The sequence below is a fragment of the Nannospalax galili genome, unplaced genomic scaffold, assembly GCF_000622305.1.
Source record: "Nannospalax galili isolate Female #2095 unplaced genomic scaffold, S.galili_v1.0 scaffold500, whole genome shotgun sequence".
Lineage (NCBI taxonomy): Eukaryota > Metazoa > Chordata > Mammalia > Rodentia > Spalacidae > Nannospalax > Nannospalax galili.
Window position 1 is genome coordinate 613,455 of NW_008347292.1, and position 24,356 is coordinate 637,810.

At 39.5% G+C, this 24,356-nt stretch overlaps 1 protein-coding gene across 3 annotated transcripts in view; it reads right to left on the reverse strand.

Annotated features, from left to right (window-relative positions):
• Positions 1 to 24,356, reverse strand: part of Eml5 (EMAP like 5) — a 188,905-nt gene that overhangs the window by 110,928 nt on the left and 53,621 nt on the right. For all 3 annotated transcript variants that reach the window (XM_008843796.2, XM_029568615.1, XM_008843797.1), the window contains exons 5-10: positions 21,818 to 22,003; positions 19,757 to 19,892; positions 18,009 to 18,210; positions 12,924 to 13,061; positions 6,897 to 7,153; positions 4,252 to 4,464 (exon numbers count right to left, since the gene is read on the reverse strand). In XM_008843796.2, coding sequence (XP_008842018.1) covers positions 4,252 to 4,464; positions 6,897 to 7,153; positions 12,924 to 13,061; positions 18,009 to 18,210; positions 19,757 to 19,892; positions 21,818 to 22,003 — 1,132 coding nt within the window. The remainder of the gene's footprint in view (positions 1 to 4,251; positions 4,465 to 6,896; positions 7,154 to 12,923; positions 13,062 to 18,008; positions 18,211 to 19,756; positions 19,893 to 21,817; positions 22,004 to 24,356) is intronic.

Consider the following 24,356-nt stretch of genomic DNA (forward strand, 5'->3'; position numbering starts at 1 on the left):
AGCACCTTCTTTCCCTTTATATCCTAGGTAGGAACATAGGAGAAGGGTATTATTAAGGGAGAAAGGGGAAAAATGGGGGCACCTTAACTGGGGAAATCATGATTGGAGGGGTTAGACATTGAGAGAGATAAATAATGCCTAGCTGGTTTTAAAAACCAGAGGGAACCATATTACGAAAACAGAGAATCAAGGCAAAAAAGTAACCCAATTAAAAGACGGGCTAAGGAGCTGAACAGAGAGTCCTCAAAAGAAGAAGTAAAGATGGCTATGAAGCATCTTAAAAGATGTTCAACATCATTAGTAATTAGGGAAATGCAAATTAAAATGGAACTAGCCTTCTTGGATGTTTAACAGACATACTTTGAAGCCTATAATAATTTGGTCAGAAGGATATAAAGGACAGTTTTTGCTCCTTGCCCTCCTAGGTCGACTAGCTCCAGGGGACTATGAGCATCGCTCAAAATGTCCTTCAATTGTGGTGGGTCACCTATCCTCTTGATCAAGGAAGCCGAGGAGATCCCACGAGACGGACATTAACCAGTGTCCAGTCTACAAAGAGGAGGGTCAACACAGGGGAAACATTTCCTCTATGCTTCCAAGTAAAGCCAGCCATGATCGAGCAGGACTGTTGACTTATCTTCACATAGGCAGAACTGGTAAAAGAAAGGAGCCAGGGGCTCCTCCCAAGTCCATGTGACCCCTGAGGAACAGATCCTCAAACAACCTAAGAGTAAAAATAAATTGGTTTATCTGGGCCAACTGCATGGCCTTAAACACACAAAAGGAAAGTATAACCAAAGATTAAAGGGGCCAATATAATTTCTTAAAGAGTCCATATGCATGGCTAAAGGCTACATAACAAGCAACAATGCCAGACAGGCGATACCTTCTTTTGGGTTGTTGGCCAGGGTGGCCAAAGGGACTCCCAGATAGTAACTCAGCATAGAACTGGGAAATTGAACAGCAGACGACAACTGATTGCTGCTAGAAGAGGAACAGCTGACCTTTCTAAACAAAGACCTCTAGATAGGCTGACTAGAGTCACCAGATGGACAAGTAGTGGGGAATGGTTGGGCGTGCCAACAACACAGACAGTAGCAGGGATAACAGAGTATAAGGGATCTAGTGGGGGGAGGGAGGCTATAGGAGCGTGTCATCTGGGAAGTGGGTGTATAGTTGAATAAGATGGTTTGGCATGTTCTGTGTGATACACACACAGAGGGAAAAAAATCAACAAATTTAAAAATATGTATTATATTTGAGGAGGAAGCACAAAAGTTTAAATCATGTTAATTAGTAGAGGTGATGAACATTACCATTGAAATCTACCTGATGACTTTACAGACATACACAGGCGCCAAGGATCCGAGTGCAAATGATTATGACTACTAACAATCAGATACATACAGATTAGAGACACATGTGCCGGCATCTCAGTGTTAGTAGCAAATCAATGAGTCTTTTTGTAAGAAACAGTCTATTTTAGCATGAAATGGAGATCTCTCTTGAGGGTTAAAAGCTCATTCAATTTTATGTCTTACAGGGCTTATACTGAATTCAATACTGTATAACTGTATTGATTCAACAGCAAACCTAGAAATTTTATAGCCACTTTTGAAGGAGCTGAATCTTTGCTCTGGAAACTGTTATTTGGCATGTTAAAGCTGTAATGATATGCTGCTTCTAAAAAAAAGTAAAAAATATTTTAAAAATGCTATTTTTTTTGCTTACACTTTTTGTCTATTAAAAAAAAATTTGTTTTTGGTCTTTTTGAGACAGGGTCTCCCTGTTGCCACAGCTGGCCTGGGATTCACTATGGAGACCAGGCTGGCCTAGAACTCAAAGAGATCTGCCTGCCTCTGCCTCCCAAGTGCTGGGGTTAAAAGCACGTGTCACCATGCCCGGCAAATAAAATATTTTTTAAAAAGAAAAAGAGACCAAGGCTGATAGCACACAACTGCAATCCCAGCACTTAGGAGGTGGAGGCTGGAGAATCAGTAGTTCAAGTCTGACCTCTTCAACTACTTAGGAAGTTTGAGGCCAGGGATAGCTTTAGTTGTCAACTTGACCCATTTGGAAGAGGAAATTGCAACTGGGGCATTGCTTGCATTGGATTGGCTTGTGGCTAAAAAAGAGACCAAGGCTGATAGCACACAACTGCAATCCCAGCACTTAGGAGGTGGAGGCTGGAGAATCAGTAGTTCAAGTCTGACCTCTTCAACTACTTAGGAAGTTTGAGGCCAGGGATAGCTTTAGTTGTCAACTTGACCCATTTGGAAGAGGAAATTGCAACTGGGGCATTGCTTGCATTGGATTGGCTTGTGGCTATGTCTGTGGGGCATTTTCTTGATTGTTGAGTGATTTTGGAGGGTCCAGCCCACTGTGGGTGGTGCCATCCCTGGGCAGGTTGTCTTGTATAAGAAAGCAGGCTGAGCACAGGCCAGAGGAACAAGCCAGTAAGCAGCACTCTTCCATGGCCTGTGCTCCAGGTTCCTGATCTGAGTTCCTGCCTTGGCTTCCCTTGACGATGGACTGTGCTTGTAAGTTAAATAAAGCCTTTCCTCCCCAAGTTGGCTTTTTAAGTGTTTTTTATCACAGCAACTAAAGGCAAGCTAGGGCAGGCTACATGTGGCCCTTTGCAGAAAAACAAAAACAAAACAAAAAATAAGGAGGGAAAAAGAAAATAAAAAGACCACAAATTGATAAATGATAATCACAACCCATAAAAATTATAAAGCACTTGAACCTATGGAATAAGTAAAATAAAATTCAACAATAGAAACAACTCTACAGAAAAACAGGAAAGAGGCTTGTGTTTGACATAGGAAATACAGAAAGCCTCCCCTTCCCCAAATCTGAAAATAAAGTGCAACCTGACTGGTAGAGATTTTACTGAGACCATAAAATATGAACATTTATAGAACCTAACACTTGTAAAAATTATAAGTATGGTAAGACCAACTGCTGAAGAGGCTGTGAGTCAACAAGGGCTGGTAAAGTGATGTAACTACTTAGGAAAACAATTTGGCATTTTCTTATAAAGTTTAACGTATATATTCTCTATCACCCAGCAGTTTCACTAGTAGTATGGTATATACACACACCTTTGAGAAACTTCCCTGTGTTAATGAAAGACTAGAAGTGGCCCAAATATTAACTGATCGTAGAATAAATTATACATTTGCAACACTATTCTACAGCAATGAAAAACACACTAAAGTAAAGATTCATATGGATGAATCTTTAAAAGAGCAGCATTAAACAATGCCTGATGACTCTCATGTCCTATGGTAAAAATCTAGAAACAGAGGACTTTATTTGCTCAAGATACAGCTATCCTTTACTCACAGACTCACAAGTACTTATGGAAGCATTTTCACATGTACCTGGAGTAGCTGGCATTTCACAGGGAGGAAGGAATTAATAACATGAGGAAGCTGGCAGGATCTTGAACTGCCATTAGTGCAGATGCACAATTCAAATACTAGCTTGGGCTTCTTTGAAAACCAAGTCCTTAAGCTTGACATCAGTGGATCCATACTTGGATCAAAATACTTCGGCTGCTCTCATAATCACCTTTACCAATTTGCATTTTTTTTTCTGAGACAAAGTCTCATTATGTAGCCTTGCCTGGTCTAGAACTCACTATATAGACCAGGTTGACCTTGAACTCATAGAGATCTGCCGGCCTCTGCCTTCTGAGTGCTGAGATGAAAGGCATGCACTACCATGCCCAGCTTACCAAGTTGCATTTTAGTATATGCAATAAATTTCAGTAACCAGTCAGGTTAAAAATCATTACTGCACATATCACAATAAATTTGAGAATAATTTCTGGTAAAAATTTCATGACCCAAAATAAACGTAACATGACAATAATTTTTTTCATTTAAAAATATTTTATTTATTATTTTTATGTGTATGAGTGTTTTGCCTGGATGTAAGTGCACCACATGCATGCAATGCCAGCAGAGGCCAGAAGAAGGTGTCAGGTCCCATGGAACTGGAGTTAAGGATGGTTGTTAGCTGTCATGTGGGTGCTGGGAATCAAACTCGGGTCCTCTGGAAAAATAGCAAATGTTCCTAACCAGTGAGCCATATCTCCAGCCCTGATAACAATTTTTGAATTAGCAAAATGAAAGTCTTTGCCACATTTAAAAAGTATGATATCCTACAAATTAGCTAGACTAATATTCTATAAGAACATAAATATCTTTTATGAGAAATCAAAATATTACAAAGAAAAGATACCTTTTCTTAGACATGGATATCGGAATAATTTTACAATTCCATAGTCATCAGCTGTAACTAACACTTGGCCAACATAATTTCCATCTACTGAATTTACATCATTGATATCTGAATACTTGGGCCATATTCCATTGACTTCAAGGCCTGAAACGCATGTCCATGAAGCCCAGTGAACACCTTTTGCTTCTTCTTTATTTGTCACTTCTTTTCCTCCTAAAAATAGAACAGTCTTCATTTAACAACAGGCTAAGCTACAAGATAAAGTAATAGCTGTCATTCCCAGGGGGCTATCAAGGTGCTGGGCTCTTCTGAGAAAGCTAAAGCTGCATTTGGGTGAGTGAGACCCTCACTTCTCGCAAGTGGTGGCCCCTGAGCTCACGAGCATCTACTCTGCTCTCATCCCACTTCGAAGCGCTCTCAAGGGGCATATGGTAAATGACTTCATTAAAATAGCTGATGTAAACCTTGAATCTTTTTGGCCTAACTTGTTTGCAAGTCCTGGCTGACAGCAGTAATGAGAGCCTCATCTGCAATGTGGGGCTGGTGAACCTGCCCCAGCAGCTGGGACTGCCACAACAGGAGGTCCTGTCCACTCTACAGCTGCTGCCCATCCCCTGCCCCGAGAAGAGAGTGGAAGCAGAGCAAGACGACTCTAAGATGTCTGCTGATGACGAGACCTCTTCTGTAACACATTCAATGGAAAGCCAAACTTTTTTTTTCATGCAGTTTCATTTATATAGGATCAAGGTTTATGATCTAATCTTGGTTTTCTCAGGATCTAGCCCAGGCATTGGAAAACAATTTATAAAATCAGACCAGATCTGTAGCCATGATAATGATCCTTTATTTGATAGGCATTTTCTTTTCCTTCAAAGCTTTGAAATTTTGGCAGACCAATATATAAAACTATGTTCTCTGGAATCACTACCATGGCAGATCAAAGATGGGTAACCTAAAGCCTGAATACATTCTAAAGGCAATGGCCTAGCCTCCCAGGTAAATTTTGACTTTGTTACTACTCTGTTGCTATCACATGAACCTCAGTGGCACTGCACTCTGAAACAAAGTTTTTCTTCTATTGTTAGTGTTTTACATCCTATGATTTCCTCCTAAGTATACACTAAAACCTTTATATAAAATTCAGTTAAGTTTTTACTTATTTATTTTTTAATTTTTTTTTTTTTTTTGTCTTTTTGAGACAGGGTCTCCCTGCAGTCCCAGTTGTCCTGGAAGTCACTATATAAACCAGGCTGACCTCAACCTTTTTTTTAAAAACTTTATTGAGAATTTCATATATGCAATATAAGGTGTTTTGATCAAATCCACACCCACTCCCTCCCCTCCAACACCTCCCAAGTCTCCCCATCACTTTTTTCTAACAACTTCATGTACTATTTCCTTTCTTTTCTCTTTTCCTCTCTCTCTCTCTCTCTCTCTCTCTCTCTCTCTCTCTCTCTCTCTCTCTCTCTCTCTCTCTCTCTCTCTCACAACTCTAACATTTTTCCCTCTGAAGAGGTAACCCTAAAATCTTTTAGGGATTAGATAAGTTCCCAAATACCTTTGACATTTTTGGCCTTTGGAACAGAGTATGTTGCTAAGAGGCTCAAGGACATTTTGACTTTTAGTCAAGAAACTGGTTACTTTTCTTTGGAGTCTTCTTACCCTAACTGCCTAGCTCTTACCCTGACTGCCTAGCCAATTCCCACCTCCTATTCTTATCATACTATCCTCTGAAGAGATCACCCAAATTATTGATAGGGAATTGGGACATAGACCGCTTGAAAGCCAAACTCTTAAAAAAGAAACGAGAAAGGGATAAATCAGGTATTAAAAAAAGAAAAAGAAAATAAATAAGGGAAAAAGTTGAAAAGTATCAAAAAAGAATGACAAGTAGAGAATATATTTGTATTAGGTAATAGGACTTTAGGACTCAGTAAATCAAATCAAGAGTGATTGACTCCACAAAGCATCATTTTAAATAAAACTGTAAGATGTAACTTATTTTAGTCTGGAATTTTACTTTGGAAATGAAAGAATTCAGCATTGTGGTTTCCAAGTATTGGAAGATGTGGTGGGGATGGGAAGATGCTGTCAAAGAGCAGAGAGTCAACAGCATGTTGACTATTACTAATAATACTATACTATTGCATGGTCTACATAAAATAGCACTAACAGAGATCTTGAATGTTTTCACCACTCACAAAAAATATATAATAATTATATGAGGTGACAGATATGTTACTTTGATTATGGAATCATTTCACAATGTACAACATATGTACATAAACACATCACAATGGGCCAGGAGTTATAGCGCATGCCTTTAATTGAAGTACAGGGAGGGTCTGTGAATTCCAGGACAGCTTGGGCTACATATTGAGATCCTGTATCAAAAAAAAAAAAAAATCACATTATATGTTGCAAATATATTGAATTTTTATGTTAATTATGATCTAGTAATCTGTTGAGAAGAGTGCTAAAAAGATGCTGGTTTTACAGAAAAGAATACAATGCCTGAAATAGCTCAGATTGTCTCTGACTGTGTATAATCAAATATAAGTTACAATTCATTTTTAATAAAAATTTAAATATCATATAGACATTTAAAATCCACAAACTATATATAATGTAGTAGAAAAATTTACCTGGCATTCTATAAAAATGTCTTTTTCCATTTCCATCATTTGTCTGTAAATATCTATTGTCTGAAGACCAGTCCAGATGAGTAATGAAACTGAGTGATCCAACACATTCTCCAACTTTTTTATAACGCTGAGCAACTCCATAAATATCAACTGAGCTGTCATTGCAGCCAACAGCAAGGTAAGTTCCATCTGGTGAATACTTTAACTCATGAATTGCTTCTTTCCTGTCTTTAACATGTACAACTTCAGTCATATCTCTGTTAAAAAGAAAAAAAAAAAAAAGACAGTATGAAAAAATGCCACAAGATAACTTTTTAAATTTCCTCAAAATAACTATGAGATAACTATGAGGTTTTAAATCAGGTATTTATAAACTATAAAATAAATGTAAATAAGATAAGTAATATTAGCTCAGGAAAAATCATTTTACTGACCAGAAATAAATAGGGACAATATATGCCAGAAATAGAGAAAAATGGGATTAGGGAATATGTGGTGACAGAATGTTTGTCTGGTGTGAGGTCCTGGTTTGAATGTCAACACTGAAAAATGTAGGAGAGAAAAATGCGAAATTTCAGTGTACAAATTATCATAGTTTTAAGAACCCTAGAAATCCTAACTAAATTTCTGGATTCAGATAACAAATCATTCAAAGTCATTGTTTGTTTTATGATGAAAGTTCTTTGTAAATACTGAGTTATAAAAGATTTTTAAGCACTTTAATTTTCAAGTAAATTTTTTTAGTCAAATGTGGAAAATCATGTGCAAGAAATAAGAAAAATATGAAAGAACACACCGCTTCAGCAATATAGTTGAATATATCCCTTTATAAAGCTACCACTAGTTGTTTTTATTCTTTTTTGTTCCTCACTAGTAATTTTTTTTTTTTTTTTGGTCTTTTTGAAGCAGGGTCTCCCTGTAGCCCCAGCTGTCCTGGAACTCACTATGTAGACCAGGCTGGCCTTGAACTCACAGAGATCCGCCTGCCTCTGCCTCCCAAGTGCTGGGACTAGAGGCGTGCACCACCACGCCTGGCCCACTAGTAAATTTTATTTCAAATGTTTCCTTTTTCCTGAGAGAGAATCTCATTATGTAGCTCAGGCTGGCCTCAAACTCTTAATACTTTTGCTTCAGCTTCCTAAATGCTTAAAATGTGGGCATACACCTTGATCTTGTTTTTTGTTGTTGTTGTTGTTTTTTTTAAACTACAACCCCATTGCTGTAGGTTCATATGAGCAAGGTCCCAGGAGCCTGCAAGACTCTGTTTACATATGGTCATGCACCTCCTCCCCTAGCTCTTACAACCTTTCCACCTCCTCTCGAGCAATGGTCCCTAAGCCCATGCAAACTCAATCAGACAAAAACCCAGCAAAGAACTGGGGAAATGGGAGCAGATCCAGCATTAGCCAAAGAACTACTGGCAGCTGATTACAGCAGGGTGAGAGCATTCATCTTTTTTAAGGGAGAGACTCTAGATAAGCTGACTAGATCCCAGTGGATGAACTTGTACTGAGGCATGTCTGGGTACAATAACTTGACTCAAGAGGCCTTAACATATATGACAGAATGCATGAAATATGATGGGGGAGCTATGGAACGATCCAGATGGGGGAGGGGTATAAAGATGATTAAGATGTTGTATATGAGACGCACACAAATTCAATAAAATGTACATTAAAAACAAAATTAAATAGGGGCTGGAGAGACGGCTCAGCAGTTAAGATCACTGGTTGTTCTTGCAGAAGACCCAGATTTGAATCCCAGCACCCACATGGCAGCTAACAACTGTCTGTAACTCCAGTCCCAGGGGATCTGACAGTCTCTCTGACCTCCGAGGGCACTGTATGACACAGGTGCACTTACCTACATGCAGGCAATACACACATACACATAAAATAAAAATAATAAGCCTGGTGTGGTAGCACACGCCTTTAATCCCAGCACTTGGGAAGCAGAGGCAAGCAGATCTCTGTGAGTTCAAGGCCAGCCTGGTCTACATAGTGAGTTCCAGGACAGCTGGGGCTACAGGGAGACCCTGTCTCAAAAAGACCAAAAAAATAAATAAATAAAAATAAAAAATAAAAAATAAATTAAATATATAAATTTCAAAAACTAAAAACCAAACAAAAAAACCTACAACTCAACCATTCTTTTTTCAAGGATGCCTTAAAATAAATTTCCAAAATAACAGGTGGTGATAACAGCCACAGAAATATGTGAACACTTAGTTTAACACAAATGAGATTTTAAAAGTTCTAGAACCCAAAGGAGGAGTGGGGAGGAAAAAGATTCAGGGAGACCAGGGGTAAGAGGAAGAAAGAATCACTACCTCTTAGCACCAGAGATTTTTCCCCACGTAAATTCTGTATTGCTCATTTGCAATGCCCTAAATAGGTAATCCCAGAAGCAGAAGTTTGTTTCTAGGTTTTTAAAGTTTCTAAATGGACAAATTAGTACAAAACCCTCAAATTTCTTTCAGTAACACTGAATACTTGTTTTGCTTTAGTATTAGGGATTTAAACTTGAACTTACCTTTTCTGAGAGAGATGGACACAATTATGACAAAGTGTGATAACTGCTCAAAGGGACTATGTAAAACCCTAAGAACTACTGGAAGAAGCCTGACTAGACTGAAAGCAGGAAGGAGCCAAAGCAGGGAAAACCTGCTGACCATAAAACCTGAGTAGTTGCTCAGTCTAAAGGAAGATAGAGCAGGAAGCAAGGCATGGAGGCAGGCAGTGTGTGGATACAAAAATTAGTGGGCAAGGCAGAAAGTGATGGGGCTAAAGAGACAAACTAGAGCAGTCTGAGGATCCGGTACAGTGCCAAGGAGCCTGGATTTCCCCATGGTTATTAACCATACAAAGACAAAGATGAAGTCAGGTGTAGTGGATCATGCCTGTAATCTCAGCATTCAGGAGGCTGAGGCAAGAGAATTCCCATGAGTTTGAGGCAGCTTGGGATATGATGAGTTCCAGGCCAGACTGACATAGAGTGTAAGGCCCTTTTCTCAAAAAGAAGAAAAAGATGAAAATCAGCCCCTTAGTTGCAAAAGGCAAAGAGGAGAAAGGAGGGAGGGAAGAGAAGGAAGGGCAGAGTTACATAGAAAGAGCACTCAATTCAGCAATATTCATTGTTATCCTCTGCTGAGCAAGGTCCCATTCTTCCTCTACATGAAGTTTGGACATCATGGCTATTCATTCTAGGCAGAGGGTTCACTTGGCAGTGACTCCCCAAACCTTGTGAGCTGGGAATTCTTCTTCTATTCTATGCTCTCACCAACAATGTATATCTTTACTCTGGGATGGATTACAAACTCTTACTATACGAGTTTTCCAAGACTTAGGTCTTGTCCTTCTCTTCAGAGAACTCTATCATTCTGAGCTGGAGAGATGACTCGGCTGCTCTTGCAGAAGACCTGGGTTCAGTTCCCAGCATGACATAGTGGCTCACAACTGCCTGTAATTCCAGTTCCACAGGGGTCTGAGGCCCTCTTGGTGTCCTGGTGGCCACTGCATGCACGTGGTGCACATACATAAATGCAGGCAAAACACTCATATACATAAAATAAAAATAACAAATAATGTTTTAAAAAAAGATGTATATTTCAAAGAACTATATCACTCATGTATCAGTTTCCCCAAAAGTTTTCATAAAGATTTAAAAAATTTTTTAAATATTTTATTAGTATTGCTTTCTTTAGCAAATAACAATAACATTGAAAAACTCTGTATACGTTGGAGAATTTGGAAAGGAAGCAAATGGCAAACTCACAGCAGCAGTGACAATTTCATGTTAATGTTGAAGCTCGGTAGTACAGTTTTGTCAGTAAATAATATTAAAAAAATTATAGTAGACATATAAGTACAAATTTACATTCTAAAATACAGTTACATGTCTTTAGTTTGAGAATTATATAAGTTTAGTTTTTACAGTGCTTACTTTTTTAAAACTTCCCAGATTGTGATTTTTGTTTGTGTTTATTTTTTGAGACAGGGTCTCCCTCGCTTAGAACTTGCTATGTACAACAGGATGGTCTTGATCTCACAGAGAGCCACTTGCCTTTGCTGGGATTAAAGACAGGAACCACCATGACCGGCTCCAGACTATGATTTTTATATCTACAAGTTCACTTAGGTGTTTTACATTTTTTGTAAGGCATAGGTGAAGGCACAAAGAAGCTACTTTAGAGTAACAAATATAACGGAAAACCTCTTGTTGCCTGGGAATGGGAACAACTGGTCCAACATCAAGGCCCAGATGCCCAGGACCATCTGTGGAGTTAAGATCACAGTTGGCCCTGAGGAGGTGGGAAGTCCATTCTAGGGAATCAGTCCTCCCAAACCAGAATCTACAAATGACAGAGACCTCCACTGTCCCCAGCCCAACACAGAGGCAAAGCCACTGCTATGCACAACCTGGGGCTTCAGGGGAAGGGGCTGTGGGAAATGCAGCTTCTCAGAGAAGGCTGAAACTGCTGCCCAGCATTGGGAAGGTCTCCATCCCTCCACTCCTCTCCACCATCAGCCTACCACCAGAGGAATGTGGAACTCTGGCTTGCTGTAGGGGGACCAAAGCCCCAGGCCCATATGAGGGGATCACAGCTCCAGGCTCATGGGAGAAGACCATGACTCCAGCTCACAGGAAGGGTCCCCAGCTCCAGTACTGGGTAGTGGGGGGCGGCTTCAGTTCAGAGAAAGGGAACATAAGCCTGGCTCACAAGAGGAGACCAACACTCCAGCTTCCAGGACAAGACCATAACTCCAGCTCACAAGAGGGGACTATAGCTCCAGGCTCATGGTGGGGGTTGGGGAGGGATGACAATGACACCACAGCTCTAGCTCACAGGAGGGGACCACAACTCTGGCTTATGGGAGGAGACCCAAGTCCAGCCCTCAGACAGGGATAGGATTTTTTTTTTTGAGACAGGGTCTCCGGGTCTCCCTGTAGTTCCAGCTGACTTGAACTCACTATGTAGACAAGGCTGGCCTTGAACTCACAGTGATCCGCCTGGCTCTGCCTCCCGAGTGCTGGGATTAAAGGCTTGTACCACCACTCCTGGCAGGATTTTTTTAATTAACAAGTTTTCTTTAATAGTTTTCTTTCCTTTTAATGTGTCAGAGAAACTTCTTTATGAGAGAAAGTAGTTATCATATAATCATAATGTTGTCATGGCAATATAATATGCACTATAAAACTAATAAGCCAATGTTATCTTATATTCTATGCTGAGAGAGAGAGAGAGAGAGAGAGAGAGAGAGAGAGAGAGAGAGTCTGTGTGTCTGTGTATGGTAGGTAAGTGGCATGGTAATAGCAAACAGAGGACTTAAGTTATTTTTATTTCTTTTTTATTGAGATCAATTAAGTCTCTAGAACAAAAATACTATTAAAATACACACACACACACACACACACACACACACACACACACACACAGTGCACAGAATTAGTACTGTTAGATTCCAAAACATTCTATGTTTTTCCAACTATAACAACCATTTTTTGTGGAACATTGGTACACCTATATAAACAAATCTTTCTTTAGCAAAAAATTGTAGACAGGTAAATAGAAGAGGAGCCCATACATATTCATTCTTTTCTTTTTTTAAATATTTAAATATTTGTTTTCTTTATAATTTTGTGGGAGGGGGGACATATGCATGTGAGTGCAGGTACCCTGGAGATCAGAGGTGTTGGGTTCCATGGAGCTGAGGTCACAGGGGGTTGTGAGCTACCTAAAGGGGTGCTGGGAACTAAACTTGGGTCCTCTGGAAGAGCAACAAGCACTCTTAACTGCTGAGCCACCTCTCCAGTCCCATTACTAAGCATTCTTAATGCCCTCAAAAGTTCTTGAGTTTAATTTTCCAACAAAGCTATTTTTATGAGTATATTTACTTAATCAAACTAACATTTAGAACACATATAAATAAGAAAAGGATCAGAAAGGATATGGAGGTAGAAACTATGAGTACTTTACATTCTAACTGATGAGGAGACCACTGTTGCTACTCCTACCTAATGGCATACCTTACTCTAAGGACAGTGAATGAGCCATCCTTCATTCCAAGGGCAAGATGGATTCCATCAACATTTACAGCAGCACATCGAATCGGTTCTTCCATATTACACCGTGCTATTAAAGCATGATCTACGAGGCTCCAGATCCTGTATAATTTAATTAAAAAGTAAAAAGAATAGTTAACATATACTGTAAAAGTGATAGTCTCCATGAGAATTCTTTTTTTCATTTTTGAAACAGGGTTTCCCTGCAGCCCCAGCTGGCCTGGAACTCATTATGTAGATCAGGCTGGCCTCAATTTTACAGAGATCTACCTGCTTTGCCTCCCGAGTGCTGGGTAAAGGTGTGCACCACCATGCCTGGCCCATGAGAATATTTTGAGAAAGAAAAACCTATATATTTTAATTTTCTGTTCTGTGGGAAGGGGTTTTTGCCCTATGAAAATATACTGTTCATGATTAAAATGAAAGAGGCTGACAGAATTTTTTTTTTTTTTAATGATACAAGAGGGTTGGTAAGATGGTTCAGAAGGTAAAAGTGCTGCTACACAAGGCTATGAGACCTGGGTTCAATCCCCAGAACCAACAGTGGAAAGAGTACTGACTTCCAAGTTATTCTCTGACTTCCACATCTGACATGGCATACATGCACTCTCACACACACTCTCTCACACATAAAGACACAATAATAAATAAAAATTTAAAAATAATACAACAGACTACTACAATCCAACTGTTAATCTTAGGTATATAATCTCTACTCTGAGCCAAAGGGAGCCTTAAATTATATATGTAGTCTTTCATATATACCTCAAATTATATATGTAGTCTTTTAAGTGGAATACTTAAAATATTCAAATTCAGAAACTGTTCCAGACTACAAAATTACAGATTAGTAACAAGATAACTTTAAAAAACCCACTCTTTGGGTTAGAGAGATGGCTCAGTGGTTAAGAGCACTGACTGCTCTTGCAGAGGACCTGGGTTCGATTCCCAGCACCCACATGGCAGCTATGAAACCTCCTTAACTCCAGTTCCAGGGGAATCTGACGCTTTCTTCTGACCTCTGCGGCACTGAATGACACAGGTGCACTCACACACATTCAGGCAATACATTCATACACATAAAATAAAAATAATAAATTAAAAAAATTAAAAACCCACTCTTTAAAAAAATAAAGATTATGATTTCAAATAATTTAAAGGACAAAGAAAACATACTAATGACAATCTAGTTAACATTTTCAATAAGCTGCAACAAAACTTCATATCAAAACTTGTGGATATAGAAGCTGGAGAGATGGCTCAGTGTAAGTTAAGAGAATGTCTTACTTGTCCAGAAGACCTGAGCTCAGTTCCTAGCACCCAGATCAGGTGGTTCACAGCCATCTATAACTCTAGCTCCAGAGAATCTAGCACCCTCTTCTGGGTGCTTCCATGAGCACCCCACACACATGGCAATGTATACATGCATACATAACAAACTGAAAATTAAAAAAATATATACTCACCATGTTGACACAGTGTTAAAACTTCTGGACTATAGCTGAAATACGTAGGGAGAGCATTTAGGAACTATAGCTAGCAAATAAAAAGCTCACTGCCAAGAACGAATTTCCTCTTTTTGGAGCTGTTGACCAGGGGTGTCCCATAGACCCTTAAACAATACTGGCTATTGCCAAAACTTTATGTTAAGCCCTATTGCTGACCAAGACACTACATACACAACGTACATAGAACAAACAAGAAGAAATCAAGCTGGTACTGATCTCAACACTTCATCTCTACTGGCTAGCTTTCATAGTGCTGGAAGGTACCATGCATGCTATTGAATGAGAAAAGTAATCATCAACATTGCCCAGCTTGAACACTGTGAGCTGCAGTAATAACTGGCCTGGCAAGATATGCCCATTGGTACATTAATGGCATGAATGGTATGGGAGTAACCAACCACCATCTGATTGGAGTTAAGGCCCACTTCACAAGATGGAGCTCATATCTGGAACTGTAATCAGGGCCAAGAATCTGTGGCTAGACAGGTTATAGCCCCTGGAGGAGAAACTCCTATTACCATTCTGCTAAATAGACATATTATTAAATTGACTCCTAATGGCATTAGTAGATTAGTGCAACTCTTAACTCTCACCAGAGAAGCTTCTTCTTGCAGCAGATGGCAGATAACACAGAGACCCACAATTGCAGATGTTAATCCCTAAATGGGACATCTACATCACACTATGTATTTTTTAATTTTCAATTTGTATGTATGCGTGTATACATCGCCACATGGGTATGGGGTGCTCATGGAAGCCAGAAGAGGGTGCCAGATTCTCTAGAGCTAGAGTTATAGAAGGCTGTGAACCACCTGATTTGGGTGCTGGGAACTGAGTGCAGGGATCACTGTGGAAGAGGGGGTGAAAAGACTGTAAGAGTCAGAGATGGTAGATGAATACAAAGAAACTGTTATCTGGATACCACAGGGTAGTTGCACACATGAACCCACAGTACTTGTGACAGCATGCACAAAACCTGTGCAAGTTTCAAGCCAGACAAATACCCAGCATGGAGGGGGGGAAGGTGGGCAAGAAGCCCCAGCCCTAGCTAAGGAATTATTGACAATCAACAGCTGCTGGGAGAGGGAGAGTCAGTTTTCTCTAAAGGTGTGATGCTGTGTTGACCAGGTTGACCAGGCTCCAGGGGACCAACCCATATCTAAGAGCATTTGAGGAACACAAATTAGACTTGACAGGCCTTAAGAAAAATAGTAGAGGACATGAAGTGAGGGAGGTTAGGGAGGTGGAGGTGGGCCTGAGAGGAGATGTGGAGGGGTCTGAATATAATCAGAATCCAGTCTCATATATGCGAAAATGTGGTATATACACAACATGGGGTGTTATGCAGCCACAAAAATCAAATCATGGCATTTATAAGAAAATGGATGGAACTGGAGATGATTACTACAAGTCAGACTCACAAAGGCAAATATCACATTTTCTATTGTTATGTGGAGAGTAAAGACATGAAAATAGAAGGAATACTATTTGAGAAAAGGAAGGAGAACAGGGTAAGGGGAGGAGTGATAAGAGAGCTGCAGAGGGTAAAAATGGTCCAAGTACATGATATGCATGCATGAAAATGCTTTAAGTTTGCCAATTATTTTTTGTAATTATTATACTATACACTACAAAAAATCTTTTCTTAAAAATGCTTTCAGCAAGAACAGATGCTCAGAGTCAGAGTAAAGAATATTGAGAGCACCAATAACTAATTTAAAAATAAGGCCAATACCTGAGTTGTTCTCCTTAAGTCTAAATGCTACTGATACTAATTTATTTACTTGAGTAGTCAATGCCAAGTTTGAAGTTATCAAGGAATTAGTTTCTATGATTAGTTCTCCTAGAAAAAAATAATGACAAGAATATTTTCAAATACACTAAGAAAATGCTGATTAAATGCAAGCTAAACTGGAATATGCTGAGTTGTAATTGGTGGTGGTAAAATAACTCCATGTCTTTACGTACCAATAATGTTAATGATCAACTCAATTTCCTCTAGTAGATTTAAATATTATCAATTCTTTGAATTTTTCTCAGAAATGGAACCTGAAAATCCTTACTTGCCCTACTGTAATGGGAGCCCTAGGAAGCAGGATCCTTACAGGAAATAGCATGTTAGGCATGAAAATATCTTGTCTTGAGAGCCCTGGCTTATCTTGCGAGAGAAAGGTTATCTCTCTGGCTTTTGTTTTATCGTGTGTGTGCGTGTGTGCATGTGCGTGTCTGTGTGTGTGTGTGTGTGTGTGTGTGTGTGTGTGTGTGTGTGTATGTGTGTATGTATGTATTCAGACCCAAAACCACAGCTCAGCTCATTCCAGTGCCACTACCACACAGCAGTTTAATGGATTGGCAGTGGTAATGCTAAAAGGCACTCCTTTAGAACTGAGGATTTAAAGAAACACCCAGACTGGGCATGGTGGCACACACCTGTAGTCCCAGCACTTGGGAGGCAGAGACAGGTGAATTTCTGTGAGTTCAAGGCCATCCTGGTCTACATAGTGAGTTCTAGGCCAGCTGGGGCTACAGGGAGACCCTGTTTCAAAAAGAGCCGCCCCCCCCCGAAAAAAAAATTCTTTATGCTGGGCATGGTGGCACACACCGGTAGTCCCAGTGCTTGGGAGGCAGAGGCAGGAGGATCTCTGTGAGTTCAAGGCCATCCTGGTCTACATAGTGGGTTCCAGGCCAGCTGGGGCTACAGGGAGACCCTGTCTAAATAAGAGAAAAAAAAAAAAAGATCTTTACCATAAAATAAAATTATTGGGTTACTCTTAAAAACACTGTGGCCCAGTGGTCAGGCACTAGTGTGTGTGTAAGGTGCTAGATTTGATCCTTAATGCTGCAAATATTAATAAATTTAAAACTCTAATCATGGCTTTTACATTTATTAATAATGCTTTAGATACTGTTTGTAGTCATTTTAATTGGTATGAGCCATATCTCTATAGTTAACACTGGGCAATCTTACTTTGTTCATCTTTCATCTCAAAACAAATTTGTTAAATTTATTTTTAGTATTTTAAATTATGTGTACGTGTGTGGGTAGGGTGTATGTGTAAGTAAGTGCAGGTACCCCCACCCCACCCCAAGTAGAGGCCATGGATACCCCAGGAACTGGAGTTACATGCAGCTGTGAGCCATTCATCATCATGGGTGCTGGAAAAAACTCAGGTCCTCTGCAAGAGCAGTAAGAACCCTTAACTCTCATCTGTCCAGCCTGCAAAACAAATTTAAAATTTAAGATTTAAATGTAAAATATGTATAAATGAGTGTTTTAAAGGGGTTTTCTCAAAAGCTAAAACTTTTATATGACTATATTACTAAACCAATCACAATTTGCTTTTAAGCTTAACCTAGAAGTTTATTCAACTGTTCATTACATGTGAACACCTGAAAACTAAATCACAGTGAAAAATACATTTAAAGCATGATTAAAAAAAATATGTTCTTGCTTGGTAAATATTGGTTCTCAGTCTGCATTTGAAATCTTGTAGTGCCTCACTTTCTTATGGTTGTTAACCCAAGAAATAAATTCACTTACCTGACTGAACGGTCATCACTGCCAGTCACAGCCAAAGGTTTAGTAGGATGAACAGCCAGTGCCCAGAGTTCACCTTCACAATGCCCTTGCATAATTAGGAAAGGTTTATTTCTTTCATGTACAACAATTTCAAAAATTTCACTGTCTTGTGTTCCAACTAAAATGTGGTCACCTCGCCAACAAACACTCCTCACAGATAAACCTAGCAAAAAGCATAATGTCAATATTATATTTATGTCAATGTTATAATAATAGAATGCAGTCTACACCTTGGTTGTGAGAGTATGGAAGTCCTTGGTATATACTCACATTTTCTCTTGTTTGTTTGCTTGTTTTTGAGACAGGGTCTCCCTGTAGCCCCAGCTGGCCTGGAACTCCCTGTGTAGACCAGATCTCACAGAGATCCTCCTGCCTCTGCCTGAGTGCTGGGATTAAAGGTGTGCACCACCATGCCTGACACACTTCTATCTTCTTACTGTCTATATTCCTTTCTATACAGAATGATGCATGTCTTTTTTGTATGCCTAATTTCTAACCATTCTTCAGAAAAACCCTCTTCTTCCTTCTGCCTTGTTACACAATTTCAGAGGCTCAGACTACTTTTTCAGCCAAAGTCTCACAAGCATTTATACGATCATCAACCAATGAGTAAACACTCAGGAAGTATCTTTATAGAATTATATTATTTTTCCTTTGTAAGTATCTGAGCTTTTTACTTCTTTTCAATTCTTATATCTGTTCATCAACAGATTTAAGAAAAGAGAACTCTCCATTTACTTTATCTATATTACTCCATAGTTCCCTTAGGACCCTCATGGAAACTTTTCCCCAAGTTTTTTTTTGTTTTGTTTTGAAACAGGATCTCACTGCGTAGCCCTGGCTGACCTCGAACTCACAGAGATCCTTCTGCCTCTGCCTCTCATGTGCTGGAATTAAAGAAGTGCACACCACACCCAGCCCAGTTTTTTAAAAATCTTTACAGCATTGCAATATAAAGATACTGTGTACCTCATAGTATTCTCATGAGAATCTAATGAAAAGAATCTAATGATTTTTGTAAGCTTCAGAACAACATTCACCAAAACTAATGAAAATAGAACAGTTAACGTCCAAAAGTTTATTCTGTGAGAAATACTCTTCTAAGTATTTCACACATATTAATTCACTTAATACTGTAAGATATTCTAGGTAGTCTTAATTTATAGATAAAGCTAAATAATTAGGCCAAAGTTACACATCTCCTGAGTGACAAGAATATGACTTAAATATAGACCTATGTTACTTTGATCTTAGCTTTATAATTCAATCATATCAGTGATTTAATATAAGATCTATAGTGAGAGATCTCATTTTATTATGTCAATTTTTAAAATTTCATAATTGCTGAAAAACAAAAGTTGAAGAAAGAAAAACCAATTAAATCATCTTTAACAAAAGTTCCCCAATTTCCAGTGTACTTTTACTGGTAATAGTTTATTTGGTAATAGTTATAGTTAGCATTCCAATAGTAAAATATTGTCAAAATCCAAGGTTAACAAATCAGCTATCAGATTTCCCTGTAAGTCCCATTATAATAAGCATTAGATATACAAAAGAATCTTTGTCATGACAGTGTACTTAAACTCTCTATAAACAAAAGTCCTCCAAGTTAGACAGAATGTGTGTAAAAGACGTTATGCACACTAAAAGAGAGAAACCTTGACTCATTCACAATTAGCATAGTAATAGCACATTTAGTTTACTATTACCTTTGTATCCCTGGTCTGTTTCCCTGAGATCAATCACAGTAATCGGTTTAAAAGTTAAATCCCAAAGACGAATACAGCCATCTCTACCACCGGTAGCAAAGCCTTCTTCACAAGCATTCATACTAAAAATTCCTGCCTACATAAAGGTATAAAATGATTTAAAAATACAAGCTTCAGAACATCTACTAAATGAAGTTAGAAATCCACTCAGAAATATTTTGTTATGACACAGAAATAAACATATCAGAAAACACAAAAGAAAATCTATAAATGGGGACAGGAGAGATGGCTCAATGGTTAGAAGCATCAGCTACTTTTGCAGAGGACCTGGGTTTGGTTCCCAGCACCCACGTGGTGGCTAGCAATGCTGCACGACTCCAGTTCCAGGGAATCTCATGTCCTCTTCTGTCCTCTGCTGGCATTGCACACACAGGGGCACTTTCATACATGCAGGAAAAACACTCTTATACAAAAATATAATAAAAAATTTCAATTCTAGAAATATAAGACATCCTATGTAATTAATATAGTATTTAATGATATGGACATTACATAAAAGAAAGTGAAATCTTATATTGTATATAACAATGAATTACAGAAGACAAAACTCCAAATTTAATAAATGTTATAAAATATAACACTTGTGTGTCTTTGAACTATAGATTTTTTTTTATGCATGATAGGTCACCCATAACCATAAAGACACTTTTACTTTTTAAAACTTTTTTTTCAGTACTAGGAGTTAAACCTAGGACTTAATGACACTAGACAAGAATCCTCCCGCTGAGCTAAAGCTCTAGCACTTCTTTTTTCATGTAGGGAAATAATTGCAATATATATGGTGAAGAGGTAAATAGCTCTGATATACAAATGAATACAGAAAAATAATTCGACTTTACAACCAACCAAACAAGAGTAAAGGACAAAAATATAATAATAGAAAAGGAAAAAACTCAAGCGAAAGTTACCATTTTTACAACAGTTCACAGTTTATACTGATGTATATGAGGACAAGACCTAGTATTTTTTGTGTTTCTTGTTTGCTTGTTTTTTGACAGGATCTCCCTAGTCCCAGCCTGCCTAGAAGTTACTATATGGATCAGGCTGGCCTCGCCTCCATCTCACAGAGATACTCCTGCCTCTGCCTCCTGAGGGCTGGGATTAAAGGCATATGCCACCACACCCAGTGTAAGACCTAGTATTTTTTTTATACTAATGGCTACAATATGAATTGCCACACCTTTTGTGAAAAAAAAATGGTATCTGTGGTCCTCAGACATTGTGCTTAGAGCAAGTCTTTCATAAATTTTTTTTTTTTTAATATGTCAGGACTATTCTACTTAAAATTCTGTGAGGATTGTGGCAGTTCCTTGTTAATATCCTTTGGGAGGAGGGACTTAAATGCTAAAAAATTCAATAAAAAATACACAAAAGTTTTAAACAATTGATTTTTTTCTGATTTGGTAACCTACTATATGAAAATCTGGGGCTGGAGAGATGGCTCAGCGGTTAAGAGTACTGGCTACTCTCGCAGAGGACCCAGGATCGATTCCCAGCACCCACACGGCAGCTAACAACTGTCTGTAACTTCAATTCCAGGGGAGCTGGTGCCTTCTTCTGACCTCTGTGGGCATTGCACGACATGGGTACACTTACATACATGCAGGCAATACACTCATACACATAAAATAAAATGTTAAAAAAAAGAAATAATGAGTCTGACTGCATAACATTTCTTCATTGAAATCTTATAAACAAACTTATTAGAATGGCAGTTTTTCAAGAAATAGGATGCATTTACATTAAAGGACATTTGGGTACAAACACCTGAATGAATAGGACTCAGCATGTATGGCAGAGTGCATAGGGTTCAGTGAAGGGATGGGGGAGGCATGGACGGGGAGCAGGTCTGGATTTGAATGGGAAATGTATAAAAATTTAAAAGCACAATAAAAAAATGAAAAAAAAAAGAGAGAAATGGGACTAACTAGAAACAGGCAATATTACACAGCTTGCTATTTCAAGAAGGTTAAGAGGTAGACATCTGGAAGATATACTTACAGTATGGGCTCCTTGTATTGTTCGTATAAGATTGATTCCTTTCCAAACATATACATCCCCATTGAGTGCACCAGAATACGTTAACTCATCCCGTGCACAGGCTAGGCACAATATTGTTTGAAGGTCACCTGTTTTACCAAAGACTCCTCGTTTGGGGGTCAGAGCATTTCCACACAAACTCCAGAACTAAAAGGCACATAGGACAAGCATATTACCAAAGAATGTTTAGAAAACAAAGTAAAACATTTTCAGTACTTCACTGCCGTACTGTAGCTGCAGACTAGAAATGACCTAAGTAACTGCCTCTTTATACAACAGCTTCAATGCTCATACTTTCATCCTAGAGTTGCCAAAAGCTATCTTACAGATTAGTCACTGATTGGTTTCAATCCATATCTGTAATAAGGAAAGTGAACAAAGATTTTTCTTTTTAAAGCTATGTTTTAAGTAAGGAAAAGGATGGGGAGGTTAGGGAAGCAGAGGGGTTTGGTGGAGGGATAACTAACACTAAGGATATTTGAAAAAGCCATATGGAAACCTACTATTTTATAATCCGTAAATGCATATACATACATATAATATGTTTCATGTAAAAAAATTCAATTGGAATTACCCTACACAGGGGGATGCTCTTCCAGAAGCCACAGGCTGCCAAAAAGCCCATTGCCAGGCTTCAGATAACTCCCCTCCAGTTGTTGGTCTTTGGTGTCCCAAAACAATACAGGCTATTGCCATTGCTCTGGGTTACCCACAAGAACTTGATAGAACCTATCACTGAAGACACCATATACTTTGGATACAGGACATATCAAGGTGGTACTGACCAGGAAGCTTCCTCTTGCTGGTCACCTTTCACAGTAATAGAAGGTACTGTAAACTTCTGGGGGAAAAAGTCATCCACAGTCCTACCTAGCAGTGAACCCTGTTAACTACAATAATGACTAGCATGGTAAGGCATACCATTGGGTGCAGCAGTAGCACAAACATTATGAGATAACCAACCAATTTCTGACTGGACTTAAGGCCTGCTCTACAGAAGGAAATGCATGCCTGCTACTGTAAATCTGGCCAAGAGTCCATGGTTGGGGAGCTCGCAGGCCCTAGGGGCAAACCATTTGCTAAACAGATATACTACCAAACTGCCCCCTAAATTCCTATCTGTACAAGTATAGATTAGTGCAGCTCTTAGATTTCTTCAGAGAGCCTTCTTTGTACAGTGGATGGCAGTTAACACAGAAACTCACAACAGTCAAAGTGCAGAGAATAACTGTAATGTGCTAAAGTGGGGCATCTATATCATATTCCTTCCCCTCAAGCTCAAGGACCATTGAAGAAAAGGGGGGTGGAAAGATTGTAAGAGCTAGAGGTTGGTAAAGACCAGACTGAGATTGTATCTTCTGGACATGACAAGACCACTGCATTCACGAACTCAGAGCAGCTAAGGTTTCTTTCACAAGACCAATGAATAGTCTGGAGGGGGGAGGGGATCACAAGCCCCCACACTTTACTGAGGAACTATTGAGAGTTGATGGCTTCTGGAGGATAGAAAGTCAGTTTTCTTTAAGGGTGTGGCCCCTGGTAGGTTGACCATGCTCCAGTGTATGCCCATACCCATGAGTATATGGGCAGCACAAATTATATATATATATATGATGGGGGGATGAAGTTGAGAGGAGGTGGAGGGTGAATCTGGGAGGTGTTAGAGGTAAGAGGGATGAATATGATAAAACCACATTATATGTATGTATGAAATTCTCAAAGAATAAAAATATTATATTTAAGAAGCTGTTTTCCTTGGGTTTCTGACAAAAAAAATCCTACATGAAACGTAGGTTAAAAAATTGGGAATGATAACCAGGCATGGTGGTGCACAACTTTAATCCCAGCATTCAGGAGGCAGAGGCATGAGGATCTCTGTGAAATCCAGCCTGGTCTACACAGGGAGTTCCAGGCCAGGCCACCTGGGGCTACAGGAAGACCATGTCTCAAAAAAATATAAAACAGCTCTCCTGCCCTCAGGCCTCTCTTGGGGTAAGTCTATCTCTTGGGGTAAGTATATCGCGCAGCCCTCTGCACCTTGACTCCCCCAGCCGCATTCACCCTTCCATCTCCCCTGCGGTTCTCTACTCCTAGCTTGGGCACTGTGCCATTCCTAGTCTTGGGGCCCCAGACACCTGGGGAGCCAGTGCTGACTCCTGACCCTGTTCACCCCAACCGGCTTGGTGCCTTCCTTGGGCCCCAGGACCCAGACCCGCCCTCACCTCTCTCTGCTTCCCCGGACCTGCACCACTGGCTAACTCTCCTGGTCTTCTGCCCTATCCTCAGGCCTCTCGGGGTGGGTCCATTGCGGAGCCCTCCATGCATTGACTCCCCTGGCCTCATTCGCCCTTCCATCTCCCCCGCTGTTCTCTGCTCCTGGTTTGGGCCCTGCGCCATTCCTGGTTTTGGGTCCCCAGACACCTGGGGAACCAGTGCTGCTTCCTGATCCTTCTCGCCCAGGCCAGCTTGGTGCCTTCCTTGGGCTCCAGGAGCACTGCTT